Below are 16279 nucleotides of genomic sequence, written 5' to 3'. Positions count from 1 at the left end.
CGGGCCGCTGGAGGAGCCCCAAGCCAGGGGCTCCCCGACCTGCTCCGCTTTCTGTTCTTCGGAATGCACGGCTTCCTGGACGAGATCTTCTTTACCTTCTTCTTCAACGTGCTGGGGCAGGGGGACGGGACGAGCAGCGGGCACACGTCGCTTTGGTCCTTCTTCATGTATGGCAGCTGCAGTTTCGTGGTGGAAAAGCTCTACTTCCACCTCCACTACAGCCGCGGCTGGGGCACCTGGAAGCGGGTGCCCATCTACGTGATCTTCATCTACGCTTGGGAGTTGTCCTGGGGTCTGGGACTTCGCACGTGCGGGGCTTGCTCCTGGGATTATTCTCACTACCCGCTGAATTTCATGGGCCTCATCACGCTGTTGTATTTACCTGGTTGGATATTCCTTAGCGTGTACCAGGACCTGCTTTCCAACGTGTTATGGCGTGTGCAGTACGTACCAGCTAACTAAGACCGGGAAAAAAGGAAAGAAGAAAAAGTCATTGGAATCCCTTGAATGAATGCAATTTATTTTTTCACATTTCAGTCTTTTAATTTTTATACACTTTACTAAACTCTTCCAATCTGTTTTCTTGGACATTTTAATTTTTCTGAGCATTTGGGACCTATGTACAGTACTTTGAAATACTATACTACTCGAAAATCACTGAAAGCATTTACTAACTCACTAATATTTTAAAACCTTTACAAGCCCAAACAGCGAAACCATTGTACCTTAATATCGGAATGCTGTAGTGTTCACTTGTCCAGATGTAGATGGGTGATAGCTATTAATTTTTCTTTTTTAATACAGAAATTCTTCAAATCAGAGACCAGTGATTTTTACAAGATTTAGAGCAATTTTCTTACTTTTGTTTTATTTTTAACCAGATTTTATGTTAATTCCTTGCTATACTTACCAATGACAGCTGAAACTCCTATGTCTTGTACTTTTGAAACTGCAGTTCACAGCTCTTAAAGTGCCTCTGTCTAGCACACAAGTGAAAAGAAGCTGAGAAATGTGGAAAAAAAATCCTATGAACAGATTTTGCAATGAGAAATCTTTTCTAACCACTCAGACTGGTGACACTGTGCTCAGATATTCGATCACTGTCCTGGAAATGATTGTTTTCCAATCATTCAGTTAGCCTTAAGCACCAAGTGTGTTGATCAGATCCTGTGTTATCCATAGCTGTAAAGTTTTGTTACTGTGTAGTAATGTAACAGTGTACCCCGTTTCCCCAGGGCCAAGTGAAATTATACCACCTTCCATAGTGTTCTAATGCTAAGGTACATTTTCTACGTGGAGATTCAAGCACAGAAACACAGTACCTTGGAATAAAATGAGCCTGAATGGTAACACTAATGGTTTTCTATGATTACAATACGTGTTTTCAGCATATACCTGCCATGATTCACTTGTACACATTTTATTTTTCCTCTGGGCCCAGAGTTCTTGGGCCAGGCCTAATGTGGTCATGCGCTCTGCAATTCAGTGGTAGCTTTTCGGTGACTTTTCAGTAGCTGGAAGCTCCAAAGTTAAATGAGATGATAGAAACCATTTTAAGAAATCATATCTAATTGATAAGGTACATGAATTTGTTTGGTGTTTGACTGTATTTGGAAAAGACAAATAGATTGAGCCTGGTTGAGCCAAGAATGACTAATACCTTCTCTGCTTTCATTACGAAGATAATTAAGAAAACTTACAGGGCATATTAGTGAGTAGGTCCCTACTTAAATCATCCATTAAGCTGTGAAAGAGACTTTTTGTTTTCAAAAAAATGTATGCTATGGGAACAGAAAAGAACATATTTAGACTTAAAGATAGTTCTGAGGGTATCATATTATTTTAACCCACTCTGAGACTGTGAGCTAAATTATAAGTCATTCTGCATAATGAGCCCCACCTGGGAGATGCTTCATGTCAAGCTGATTATTTTAGTCAAAGCTCAGGAAAATTGAAAAGTAACTGTTTGAGAAGAGTTTCACTGAAGTTTTTTATGACACTTAGTCACAGAGATTTCTGAAAACCCCAGGGAGAAAAATATCTAAGCAGTTATCTACGAAGTTAGGCAGATACTGAATTATGAAGTTAGGCAGATGCTGACGAGGTATTTGTAATTGAAAGGTGACACGTGCACGTGAACCTAATTGTTCTGTGGCACCGCTTCACAACACGGTCCTGTGAATATTTTACTGAATCCATTACTTTTTGAAATGTTTGCACTGCACCTTTCCCGTGCTGCTCCTGATTCCGCCAACCTGCCTGCCAGCACTCTCAGGGTTAAAAATGTGTCAAGAAGTAGCTCCGTGTGTCATTTTATCTTGCTTTTAATAGTAATTCCATTAAACAGAAGGGTCATAGGTTTCACCCATCCACTCAGTTCACCAGAGAAATAGTTTTTCAGCCTCTATTATTTGCTAGGCACTTCTCTAGAATCTGGGCTACCACAGTGAACCAACATAGACAAAATCTTGTTTTGATTTATGTGAGATTATACTTACAAGGCTGCTGTTTTCACAATAGGCTGTGAGAGGCAGTGGTTATGAGGACAGTCATCGGTACTGTCCCTGGAATATCAATCCATCATCTCTAACAAAAGTCCATTAACAGTCCCCCGGCTAGTTCTGCAAAGAGCCTGTTCTGTATCCGGGAAGCTATTAGTCTATCTATTAAATCACCACCTTGCTTGAGGACATCTCATTCCGTGTTTACAAAAGTTAATATTGACATTTTGCTGCAACCTTTGCACTTTTAAGGAAAAAGCAGAGAAAAGAAAGAACTATCAGATCATTTAATTTTGTTACTCATTAGTAGTTAAGATACAGAGCTGATAGGCAATATAATGATAGTTAATATTTACATGACATTTTTACCACCTGTCAGGACTTGCTCTAAGCTGTTTATATATATACTATATATCAAAAATTAAGTGGTTTTATATATATATGTCTTGTGAATATATATCATATATGTATATACTATATTTTAAATACAAATCTATATAGGTGTATATATTCACTTAAACCCCTAACAGCTCTCATTTTATAGATGAAGACAACAAAGCTGAAGCTCAAATAGATTAAGAAACTTTCTAAGTCATACAGCTATTGAGAGTCTAGATTTGAGTCCAGGTATGTGGGTTTCCAGGGTCTGTTCTGAGAAGCAACATGGTCAGGTCCCAAACTACTAGTCATAGTAATTTTGGATCTTTTATGGATTTCACTTCACAACCTGTATTCAGCTCTTTCACTGTTACAAGGTAACAAGGGTGCAAGGGTAACTGTATAAAAGCTACACACTATTACACAAACATGCTTTCATGTTGCCCTATTTATTTCATGGTAAGTAGGAAAGGAGCTAATAGCAGGATACATTACTGACAATCAGCCTAGTTCTACTCCTCAGATGATGTCTTTACATCCAAGCGGTGCTCAGAAATAGAGTTCCGTGTTTAACATCAAATTTTCATAGAAAAGTATAAGAATATTAAGCTGAGATGTAAAATACCTCATATCATAAGCTCTAAAACCTTATAACTGTTTCTATTATGTTAAATACAGTACTTAGATCAAGTATCACTATAAGAGCTAAGCTGCCAAAAATTATATATTTTGCACATATTTATCATGCATTTTACCAAATACTTGAGTCTAAAAAAGAGTTCTTAATAGTAAAAATATGAAAAAATAACAGCTGCAATTTTTTGTGTTATGTTTATTTTAACATATATAGTTCTGGAATTTGTTATGTATTAGAAGTGCTTTAAATTTTAAATCAGTTGTATTCATTCCTTTTCATCTGAAAAGGAATATAATGTTTCCAATTTCTCATTTTAACAATGAATACAGAAGTTCCAAAATCATGTTAGGCTCTCAATACGGTTGATAATCCATTTCTACATTTCAAACATTTCTGTGATTCAGTGTACTTAACTGTGACTATTTTCTTATAAATGCTTGATATTTCATGCTTCAATGTGACAGAGCACAAAGCTTGGAAAAATATGACCTGTCTTTTTTTGTTTAAGAAACATCTTTAATTAGATAATTCTACCTTCTGGGAGAAAAAGAAAAATTTCTACTGTTTTGGAATAATCTTTCGCATCGTGATGGCTTTATTCTTGCTAAGAAGGATGGTGAGGAAGAATTTTTGTAGGCTGCTTTTGTTCTTTACCCACTTCCAAAATATCCGTGAAAATCAATAACCTCGAATAGAAATTATACTTCTGATATAGGGTTAGAGTAGTAAATAAAGCAATGAAGTATAGTATCTGAAAGTATTTTAATAAAATCTATTTTCCTTATATTAAAAAGCATTCAAATTCTTTACTTTTTCAATTAATTTTAAATATACTGTAGCCAACATTGCTTCCTGGAGCAAAGCTCCAAACATGGTCTTTTTGCTTCCCTCCCCACATGCGTACCTTAGTTCATGCTGAAATGAAATAGCAGTTAAAGGTGATTCTGTTGTATTGCCAATCCTGCCTCCAGTTGGGCTTGGTACCAGAGGAAGAAAATCTGCAATTGTTTTAGAGGAGTGTACCTCTACTTACGGGATTTGCCCTCGTTCTAGTTTTTACCATTGAGACAACAAGCCCTCACACAGACAACAGTTTCGTCACCAACAACATAAATTGCAAATTAACCTGTGATGTGTGTACAGAAACTTTTCCTCAGAGAATATTTTTCTCTCAATGAAAAGAAAATATAAAATATAGAGAAAATTTCCAGCTGCGGGTACAGCTTAGCAGCACAGCTTCTACTTGGTAAGCACAACGTCCTGAGTTCGATTCCAGGTACAAAAAAAAAAATTTCCATCAACTTTTAAATTATCATTGCAAAAGTTGTCAAGGAAATTACCAGACAAGGGGGAGAAGAAATCAGTCCTTGATGAGCAGAAAGGTTTAATTTTCTTCTTACTTCATAACAATTCTATTACGGTGGAAAAAATCAAGTGGGTCAACTTTCCCCAATAGAAAAATATATATTTATGGTGATTAAGGAGACTTAGAGGTTGGAAGAAACTCTAAAGGTTAACAACATCAAGTCTTTTACCCCAAACAAGGATTTACAACTTGAAAGACAAATTCTCAACTCTGTTTCAACTGACTAGTCATGGCAGTATTAATTGTGTTTTTCATACAAAGACTAAGTGGAGGGAAAGCTGTCATCGGCTGAGTTAATAAGTTCTACTCTGTAGCAGTGAAGTAAGAGGGCTTCTAAAATGTTCTGAAGCTAATATAGACCATTCGGCCTTCTCATTTAATACAGTGAAACGTCTTTAAGAAAAGTTTTATTCATTTTTTAAAATCAGCATTTCATTCTTTGTCATATTTAGGGTATTCATATATCTTTTCAAATGATGTATGTTTTTGAGAACTTTGAGAAAACTACAATTATTTCAGAAAACAAAAACATATAAGCTGTGATATAGAAGTAGAAGAGCATTGGAGTTCTAACCAATGGACAAGTCCTTGGCTGGCTGCTCCATTCCACCTGCTGGACACCACCTGCTGGAGTTTCCTGGTAACTTCTCACCACAGACCTAAAGAACTGTAGCAGGATGGAAATTTAGAGGTCATAGGTGTCACAGAAACAAGTAGTCAGGAAAGATGAAAGATGCCGTGAATCAATCTGCCCACTCAAAAATGTGTTAAGTAAGAAGAGAATTAGCCTCACTTTTGATGGGATTCTGATAGGCTTCTGTAGTGTATGTAAGATACTTTATTAACATATTATTAATATCCATGGTAAATATGATAGTAATCTTACAGGACCTGGGATTTAGAACTTCAGATGTACATAGGAACATTATTTCAGAGAATAATATTGATAGAAACATGCATAAAGTTTATATTGTATTTTTGGTCACCCACTAACTTTTTGAGTCACTAACTAGTATATGCAGTTATGTATTTCTGAAGAAGAACCAGTATAGTCTTAAGCTTTTATTAGGAGTAATGAAAAAATAAGAAGAAAAAAAAAATGACCTTCCCAGAGTATAATAGAACAAGTACTCAGATTTCAACTACTCAAAAACGAGGGTTCCGCAAAATTTGTCATTGTCCTTAATGGTTTCTTTACAAAACTATGAAGCAAAAACCAAAGAATAATTGTGGAAGAAATTAAAGACATAGTGAAAACGGATATGAGGCAATGGACTTGGAGAGACTGTGTTTTATTTTTCCATGGCTGAAATAATTCAAACATAAATTCCACCCTAAGTCCTTACAGCATGCAAAAATTGCAACCCAAGGAAAATTGTAGTTATGAAATATTGCACACCTTAAATTTGGTAGAGTACCAAAATGAGCATTTTATATTTTAATATTTACTCAGGCAGGGCATGGTGGTGCATTTAATCCCAGCACTCAGGAGACTGAGGCAGGAGGATCATTTCAAGTTTGAGGCCAGCCTGGGCTACAAAGTGAGTTCATGACTAGCCTGAACTGCATAGTGAAATCCTGTCTCGGGGCTGGGGATTTAGCTTAGCGGCAAAGTGCCTGCCTGGCAAGCGCAAGGTCATAAGTTCGATTCCCGGTACCGGAGAAAAACCAAAAACAAAAAACAAAAAAAACAAACAAACAAAAAATGAAATCCTGTCTCAAAAAGACAAATTTTTTTTTAAATATAAAGTTTTCATTTTAATTTTTATATAATGATGCTATTGGGCACACCATGAGGGTTTTAATAATAATCACTGATGTATTGCCCCAGTGCACAAGTAAACAGATTACAACTTATTAAAATCTAAGAGCATAGAACTTTATACTTTTAGGAGATAGTTAAAAGTCATCTCCTTCAACCACCAGCCAGTGCAGCAATTCTTTTCAAACCCTGTAGGACAAGGGTCTGTCTGACCTCTTGATCACATCCAGAGCTATAGACAATTGTACTGACTCAGGTCTGCCAGATCAATCCTGTTAGATTCTTTTTTTCCTGTGGCTTAGTTTGTGAAAAATTTCCTAAAAGTATGACCCCATTTATACCTTTCATTCATTTTCCCAAGCTTTATATCCACAGATAGAGGATCCAAGGTTAGAAAGTTTGCGTGTCTTAATTGCCTTTTTCAGGTTATATATTCTAAAATCTTAGCAATATGTAATAAAGTGTACAATGGTAAAACTATGGCCTTTATTTCTATAATAGGAAACATTATACACGGTTAGTAGGAGTTTTGTCTGCAGCTCAGTCACATTATTGATTTAGCTATGTTCATGTCTATCTGAGCAACCTCTGTTTTTTGTGTACTGCCATTAAGCCAAGTGATCCTCTCTTGTGCATTCGTATACTTATAAAGGCCAAACTCCATAACTTGGACCAGAAAGTGAAAGGTAGTACATGGCAAATGTAGCAAAGGACAGAAACTTACCATAGAATGTACTCTTCAGTTTGGGTTTCTTTTGTTTTCTTTCTCTTTATGCAGTAAGCATAGGGTCATTTTCTCTGTTGTCTCAACACCTAAGAAAGAACTTTAGCCAAGAGTAGCTGTTCAAAAATTTTTGGTTGATGGGCTTACCTAAAATTTTATGTCAGACATAATTCAATAATAGGAGCAGAAATTATAAATCCCTCCAAATGATAATGTGTCATTTCAATAGAACATTTATTTATGGAATGCACACAAGAATCACCTGTGCCTAAAAAAAAGGTAAAGATTATTTAATTTCCCATATTTTCTCTTCTGTTCAGGAGCTTCTTTCTCTAAGCACAAAGCTCGGTTTAAATATACTGTGTTTCAATACACTGTGGAGTTTTAAATTTGTCAACTTACCCAACAATCTAATTAGCCTTTAAAACATTACTTTTGAAATGTGAATTTTAAAAGAAAAAATGATGTTTCTATGAACTACTGTAGTTGACAAGTGTACGTTTTACTATGTGAGTGTTCTCTTAATATTAACTTGATCATTTGCAGTTTGTTCATAGATCGTTGTTTTTGCTTGTGATAATCTTAACTTTGACAACTTTTAATTAGAAGACTGGAAATAAAATTTAAAATGAGTTAGATTTTTAAAAATTGCTTGGAGTCCTAGGTGGTAAATATTTATGTTTTATAAATTATGGATCTGATTTCTTGAAATTTCAAGTCCAAATATTGTCAATAAGTTGTATGAGATGGTTTTCCAGAGAAATAAAACCAATAGAAAATGTGTATTTGTGTGTGCATGTGTGTGTGTGTGCGTACCTATGTGAGAGAGAAAGATTATACAAAATTCAACTAATAGGATTGCTGGAGGCTACTATGAAGTGGAGGCTACTATGAAGTGGCACTAAGCAAGCTTAAAATTAACTAATTGGCTTTCTATATTTACTATGAGTCCATCCCAGGCCCAGGTGACTTGCCTAAAGAGCAAGTGGCTGGCATGCAGAAAGTATAACTCTCCATGCCAACAGCCACCATGGAAACCTGTATTCATCCATGACACACTGATACGGCTGAGGGCAAGATCAAGTTACAGCTTGAACACTTGGCTCTCACTCCCATTCTAGGGCTGTAACTGTCAACCTCAGAGATAATATAATTCTCTAAATGGGCAAAATTTATGCTGGGAAAGTCTTTGTTCTTACTTCTCAAGGTCTCACTCATCTTCATGCCCTCCTGCTTCAGCTGTTCTCTGCAATTCTCTATACTTCCCCAAAATCTCTGAAAATTCAGTAAGGAGGCAATCCAGAAAAGTCCTTTGTCTTCGCTTCAAGAAGGTTCTGACCTTCCTGGACCCCCAAACTTCATATTGCTTGTCTCATTTATTTAACCTCTTGCCATCCATTCAGTCAGGGAGCCTGATCAGCCCTCAGTACATGATTATGAAGTCTGACAAGTCCGAGATCTATATGAGTAAGCTCAACATCAGGGAAGCTGGATGATAGTGTAGTTCCAGTTTCAATCCAAATGCCCACAAATGAGAAAATTAGTGGTATAGTTTCAGTCTGAGGTTAGCAAGCTCTGCACTCAGGAATAATTGGTGTTTCAGTTTGAGTCTGAAGACAGAAAAAAAATGTCTCAGTTCAAGGGTAGGTGGAAGGAATTCCCTCTTCTTTTTAGGATGTCAAACTTTTAATTTTATTCAGGCTTTTAATTGATTGGATGAGGCCTACTAATTTTAGGGAAAGCTATCTGATTTCCTCAGTCTATCAATATAAATGTTAACATTCAAAATTAACATTACAGAAACAGAATAATAAGTGACTCAAAATCTGAGCACTCGTTAGTCAGTAAAGTCAGCACATAATATTAATCATCACAAGTCAATCCTCTTTCAACTTGGCATTTCCAAATAACTTCTCAGATTTTATTTAGTCTTCAAATGAGAACATCATAATCTCTTCTGTTTTAGTCACTTTCTTATTATTGGGATAAAATACCCAACACCCACAATTTAGAGGAGGAGAGGTTCATTTTAGTTCACAATTTCAGAGGCCTCAGTCCATGGAGGGTCAACCAGTTCTAAGGGACAAACAGCATGGTGGAATGGTCTGATGGAGGAAAGCTGCTCATGTCAAGACCTCCAGGTGCCACAGTGAAGAAGGCATGGAGGATGGGGAGCGAGATCTATCCTTCCAGGTCAGGTCTTCAGTCACCTGCCTCTTCTGACCAGGCCCCAGCTCCTAACGGTACATTCAGCTATAGCTCCATCCATCAGTGGGTTAACCCCCTGATGAGGGAACACTTCCTTATCATCCACAAGTACCACTCCTCTGAAGACATGAGACTTTGGGTGACATTCTCAAACTACTTAGCATGATATAACAGTCCTATTACAACGAAATCCACACTATTCCCTTCCCCAGAAGAGGGGGTACCATCCTCAACTAACATTTACTCTTTTGATAACCCATAACTTAAAAGCTGTGATATAAAATTAATACTTAAATACTATGATATTAAATTAGTGCCTCATTTACATAAATGAATATGAGAGGAAAGAACACAAAAGATATTTACCATATACACTAGTGTATATATAAAATATTCATAACAAAAGGAGGAGGGAATATTAGTGATAATTAGCGTCCTCATGTCTTTAACTGATCAGGTGATCTTAGCTGATACTTATAAGTACTTCCTTCCACTACCAATTACTTTTATTTCCTTTGATTTCAGGAGAAAGTGGTTATGGTTCTTTATCTTTATTCCTGAAAGCTCCAGGGTATTAATAGTGCTGCCTGGATTGGGGTGTAGTTTTCCATTGACCTTAATAGTACAGCATAGTAATACTAAGAGACTCCCTAAAGGATCTCTTATATTCCAGACATACTCTCCCTTATACCCTTTGTGAATCAGTAGCCCAATTTTCCTTTATTAGTCTAATTAATCACTGCAATCAGCAACAGTAACTCCCTTCTTTGCTATTGATTCAGAGGTATAAGGAGTCCAAGATGACTGGGCAGCAATCTTAACTTCCCGTTCAATGAAATTATTGTTATGCCTCCTGACAGAAGCATTTTTTCCTTCAGAACTAAGACTGCTAAACCAGCAAAGCACAAGGTCATGGGAACAGGAATCAAAAATTTTGTAAGTGGGTCACTAGAAGTAATAGTGTATGTTACCACTCCCAGATCTACCCTTTAATTCCTGTATTCATAAATCCTGGCTATAAATAGACGTATGATTCATAAGATGCTGAACCTTGCCCCAGCCCTACAGGGTGTTGCTACTGTTGTAAATTAGCTGGGGCTATGACTAAGTCTTCATAACACCATTCCACTATTCTATTAAGATGGTTGCTTTAAGGTGGGGGGAAACTTGGTAAATGCAGTGGATTTCCTCACCATGGGTGTTATGGCTTGTGTTTAGATGTCCCTTCAAAGCTTCATGCCATCCTAGATGGGATATTTTCAGAGGTGGCTGGATCGAGAGTGTGTGATGCTAGGATTGATTTATGGTGCAATGCTAAGATCAAGGGCACTAGGATTAAGGGTGTGAGTACTACCTTCCCTAAGTAGTCTGGATAAGATATAAGGCATAGAAAGAGCTGTATTTGTCCCTTTCTTGCTTTGCTACCTTCTGCCCATTATTAACTATTTTTCCATGCAATGCCTGTCTGCCATGCCACCCTGCCTTGAAGCCAGCCAATTATAGACTGAAATCTCTACAAACTGTGAGCTAAATAAACCTTTCACCCTTTAATTTTAGGTGTTGGGTATTTTTATCTCAGCCATGAGAAAACTAACTAAGAAAATGGGATAACTGTCATGCTTCATATACTGTTAAGTGAGTTTTTTGTTCAGAAGTTTTGCTATGTGGCATACATAGCGGTGGATAAGACGCTTTATAATTCCACAAATGGTAGTTATGGCAGAAACACTGCATGCAGAGAAAACAAATCCACAGTCAGAGTATGTGCTCCAGCAAGGGCAAAATGCAGCCCCTTCCATGACAGAAGTGTTCCAACACGATCAACCTGCCACCAGATGATTTCTTAACAATCCCAGAGAATAATGCCATATTAGGAACTCACTGCTGGTCTCCGTTGCTGCCAGACTGGGCATTTCTCAGGGGTCATACCAGGTCAGCCTTGGTGAGTGGAAGTCCATGTTGTTGAGGTCATGTATAACATCCATCTCTGCCACCATGGCTACTCGTTCAGGAGACTGTTTGTTAAAAAAAAAGACGGCTGGGGAGAGAAGCTGACTGATAGCCATATATTGGGTCACAATAAGCATTTAGTTTCTACTAAGAAATGCTAAGAGGTTAAGTGTTACTTCTCAAAAGAATAGTTATGTACAGAGGATGGCAGGAACTTTGTTCCAAAATCCTAAGGACTTGCATTGTGATTTACCTTTGAAGGCCTGCCAGGGACTCCAAACAGAATTCCTATTTGCCATTGACAGTTCAAGTACCATTGGCCCTGCTAGATTCTGTTTGCTAAGTGACAGAGCAGTTTGCATAGCAGCCTGTACCTGTTCAAGATCCATCTATTCTGAGTCCTAGAACTAGCAGCTGTTAGGTTATTAGGTCAAATGGCCAAAGTACCACACCAGAAAATAAGAAATGTGTTCATGTTAAAATCCTAAGACGTTGTGTCCCTTTTTGGTTGTAGGAGGGCTAGATGCAAATATTTATCCTTCACTTTTGAAACAGTTTCTCAACATACCTGTACCACTAGACCCCTTGAAATTTTACTGTAGTACAAGACTTCTGAGTCTTTTGTCAGATTTATTTCCCACCTACTATAGTCTGGATATAGTTTGACTGTGTCACCTAAAGATTCATGTCCTGTGACACTGGTCCCTAGTGTGGTGGTGGTGAAGTGTAAAAGACAAAATGGAAGGCAGCTAGGTCATAGCAACACCACCCTTGGAAGAAACTGATGGTCATCTTATGAAACACATTAGTTTTGATGATAGAATATTCTTATAAAATGAAGCCATCCCATGAATTTAATCCCTTCTGCACGTGGCAATTTTTCTTTTCTCTACCAAGTTGTGACACAAGCCAGAGAATGAAGAGATGAGATCTTCTGACCTTGCTTTCTAAACTGAACCACTTAAGCTCTTTTCTTTATAAAGTACTCAGCATCAAGTATTCTATTAGAGGAACATAAAATGGACTGGCAGCATCCTATGGCACACAAACTTCTCATGAACAAGTCTAGAGTAGTTGCTACTTCTTACTAAGTACAAACAGCATAATTTCACCAATGTGATGAACCAATGTGATATCTAGTAGAAAATAAGGGCACTCAAGGTCCCTGCTAACTAAATTATAACATAATGTTGGAGAATTGATATTATTCTATGATAGGCAGTGAAGGTATTTTTCTGGCGTTGCCAACTGAAACAAAATTGTCCCTGATAAGCCTTAACTAAGAAGTATTGAAAAAAGGCATTTGCTTGCTGGAAATAGCTACATATCAGGTACTAAAGGAAGTGTTAATTTGCTCAAGCAATGAAATCGCATCTGGTCCAGCAGCAGCAATTGCAATTGCCATTTGGGCAAACTTATTACAATCCAAAGTCATTCTCTAAGATCCATCTGTCTTTTGCTCAGCCAAAACAGGAGAGTCGAGTGGGAATGTAATAGAAAAAAACCACCCCTTTATCACCCAAGTCATTTATAGTAGTAGTAATCTCTGCAATCCTCCCCAGGATGCACTGTTACTTTTGATTCATTATTTTCCCAGGTAAAGACAATTTTAATGACTTTTACTTGCCATTTTCCATTACAGTAGTCCTCACCACATGGTAATAGAATCAGTGTGGCCATTATCCACCTTCTAAGTATGTTCATCCCCAGTTATACATTTGGAAATGGAAAATAGCTACAGAACAGGTTCACAGACCAACTGGACTCACTGGAGATAGATCTATGCTAAAATACTATTAACTATCGAATCTCCATAAACCTCACATAAATTGGAAAGCTATGATGTAATTTTGGGTTTCCCAGAAGCAATGTCAGTGAATGTAGATTCAGAGACTTCAGAGCTTCCCAAAGTATATGAAAAGCAGAACTGTGCAGGAGGTACAGGAATATACACAACCAGAGGATTATCACTGATCACATAACTGTCTTAGTACATTTGAATTGATGTAACAAAATACCATAAACCTATTTCTTTGAAAAAAAAAAAAAAAAACCCAGAAATTTATTTCACACAGTTCTGGAGGCTGGGAAATCTAAAGACAAGGTATACAGATTTGGTATGAAGGCCTGTTTCCTGATTCACATATAGCACTGTCTTGATGCATCCTCACATGGTGAGAGAGACAAACCAACTCCTCCGACCTTTTTTATAAAGGCACAAATCACATTTTTTTTGTTGTTGTTGTTTTTTCCAGTACCAGGAATCAAACTCATGACCTTGCTCTTGCCAGGTAGGCGCTGTGCCACTGAGCTAAATCTCCAGCCCCAACAAATCACATTTTGATAGAGCCGTTTCCTGAAGATCTCATCCTTTCCCATACTAGTCAACTTTCCTATTCTTAAGACACAAAGCTCGGGGCTGAGGATTTAGCTCAGCTGCACAGCACCTGTCTGGCAAGTGCAAGATCTTGAGTTCGATTCCCAGTACTGGAGAAAAACAAAAAAAAAAGACACAAAGCTCAAAACTTACAGCATAAAGATGGAACAGCTTAGCTTGACTTATGGTTTCAGAAGATTTAGTCCATGGATCACTGGCTGCAAGATAGAAACATAGTGGTGAAGGTCACAGAAGAGCAAAGATGCTTAGTTCATGGTGGCCTGGAAACGGAGCTGGGAAACAGTGTCAGAGAGAAAGGGAAAAGGGACCCGTCATAGCCCTTAAGGTCATGCCTTGACGAAACAACATAACCAGAAATGTGCTCCACCACTCCCCTGAGCAGATCCCAAACCAGTCAAGTTCATACTCCATTTTACTCACCATCTCTCCCAAAGTTCTCACATCTTAATATCATCACCTTGGTAGTTAGGATGAAGTCTGGCAAAACAGAAACGGTAAGACCACAGAAAGAAAGGAGGAGGAAAATATGCTCAATACCATAAAGTTCAGCTTAAATTTAATAACAGAAGTAATGATCCATATATTTTAAGATATTCAGAGAAACAACGCATAGGCAGCTATGGGAGGATGCCAGAGCGAAATATTTTAAGACATGCAAACAGGAAACAGGGCATAAGTGATTTATTTAAAAGAATTTTCAATATAAAATGGGAGACAAACAGGCATACCTATAGTTAAAGGTAAGTATACAGTAAAGGAAGAATTATTGTATTATAATTTGAAATATTTGTGCCAATATAAATTCTGTAAGAAAAAAATGAAAATGCATTTAAAGACTGAAGTTACAAAAGTGTCTTATATTTGGAAATGGTTGATATCTGCTGTTTTTGAGAGCTCATTGTGTTTCTTCTAAGTATGCTATATGTATATCATTTCACTGTTTATACAATCCACACCTGAGACAAAGGAGAGGAACCATTTTTTCCCAAGGCCACTATGATAAAGCCAAGATTTGTACTTAGGAGGTCTGGAATCTGAACTGCATTCCTTAAACATTTACACTGACAAATGGATAGAAAGAAAAAAGAAGGATAAAGGATATGAAGGGACAAGGACCTGGGACTGGCACTGCAGTGAATTTACATTCTGCCTATCTGCACAATCTAATAAACAAACTAGTAAAGCTTCAGAAGTCAACTCTACTCAAGGGAGTATAAATCAATGTGTGACTTTTTTTAAATTTTATTTTAAAGAGAGTAGCAGATTAGAAAAAAAAAGAACAATAGTAGCATACTAGCATCACAAACATAAACAAACCAAAGCAAGAACATTTAAAGTAATACAGGGTTTCAAGACAAAATAATATGAATTAACGGTGGTTGTTATATTACATATTGCTATCCTCAACTACATTGCTCAGATTACCACATGTAAGAATGGAAGATTGTTCAAACCATTAAAGAATAAGAAAATAATTATTAGATAAAACATTAGAGATAATACAGACTTTCACTAGACAAGATGGTAGGAATTCACCATGATAATTTCATTGCATATTGTTACCTTCACATCAGTTGCTCAGATTACCATATACAAGCACAAAAAATTGATCAGAACATAGTAAATTTTAAGCATTTTGATAGTTCCTTTCAATGTACCATCAGACATCAGCAATACAGTTACCTGTTATTCATATATATATTTATATTCTGCCTTCCTTCTTTCTTTTTTCTTCTTTCCCTCATTCCAGTCATTCCTTCTTTGAGCAATTTCTTTCCTTTCACAATATCTATTGTACCTTTTAGATTTTATTCACTCTTTCAGCTTCTTACACTAGTGAAACAGTATGGTGTTTACACATGTGGGTCTGATTTATTTCACTTATGAGTATGGTCTCTAGTTGTGTTCATTTACCTATAAAAGCCTCAAGTTTATCCTTCTTTAGAGCTGAGCAATATTCCATTATATAAAAATATCACAAATTTTTTTACCCATTCCTCAGTGGATGGACCTTTGGGTTGCTTCCATGATTTAGCTATTACAAATTACATTGCTATAAACATGGGGGCACATGTATTGCCATGATGTGATGTTTTCATTCTTCTGGAAAAATACCCAAAAGGGGAATAGATGGGTTGAATGGGACCTCTAGTCCTAATTTACTGAGGAATCTCAAAAATGATTTCCACAGTGGTTGCACCAGTCTGCTTTCCCACCAGCAGTGGAGAAGAGTTCCTTTTTCTCCACAGCCTCATCAGCATTTGTTATTGAATGATTTCTTGATGATAGCGATCCTTTCTGGGATGAGATGGAATCTCGGTGTTGTTTTAATTTGCATTTCTCAAATGACTAATG

General features: G+C 37.1%; 1 protein-coding gene across 1 annotated transcript; it reads left to right on the top strand.

Annotated features, from left to right (window-relative positions):
- Positions 1-6: 6 nt before the first annotated feature.
- On the top strand, positions 7-1356 carry Tmem229a (transmembrane protein 229A; the record flags this gene model as incomplete). Its single annotated transcript, XM_013503256.1, is given in 1 exon segment — positions 7-1356. A coding segment is annotated over 1 exon segment (456 nt), but the record flags the coding sequence as incomplete, so codon positions are not given.
- Positions 1357-16279: the final 14923 nt, after the last annotated feature.

Source organism: Chinchilla lanigera, unplaced genomic scaffold (assembly GCF_000276665.1).
Source record: "Chinchilla lanigera isolate Chin_1 unplaced genomic scaffold, ChiLan1.0 scaffold00078, whole genome shotgun sequence".
NCBI classification, from domain to species: domain Eukaryota; kingdom Metazoa; phylum Chordata; class Mammalia; order Rodentia; family Chinchillidae; genus Chinchilla; species Chinchilla lanigera.
Note: the sequence above shows the minus strand (reverse complement) of the source record. Positions and strands in the feature narration are given on the sequence as shown.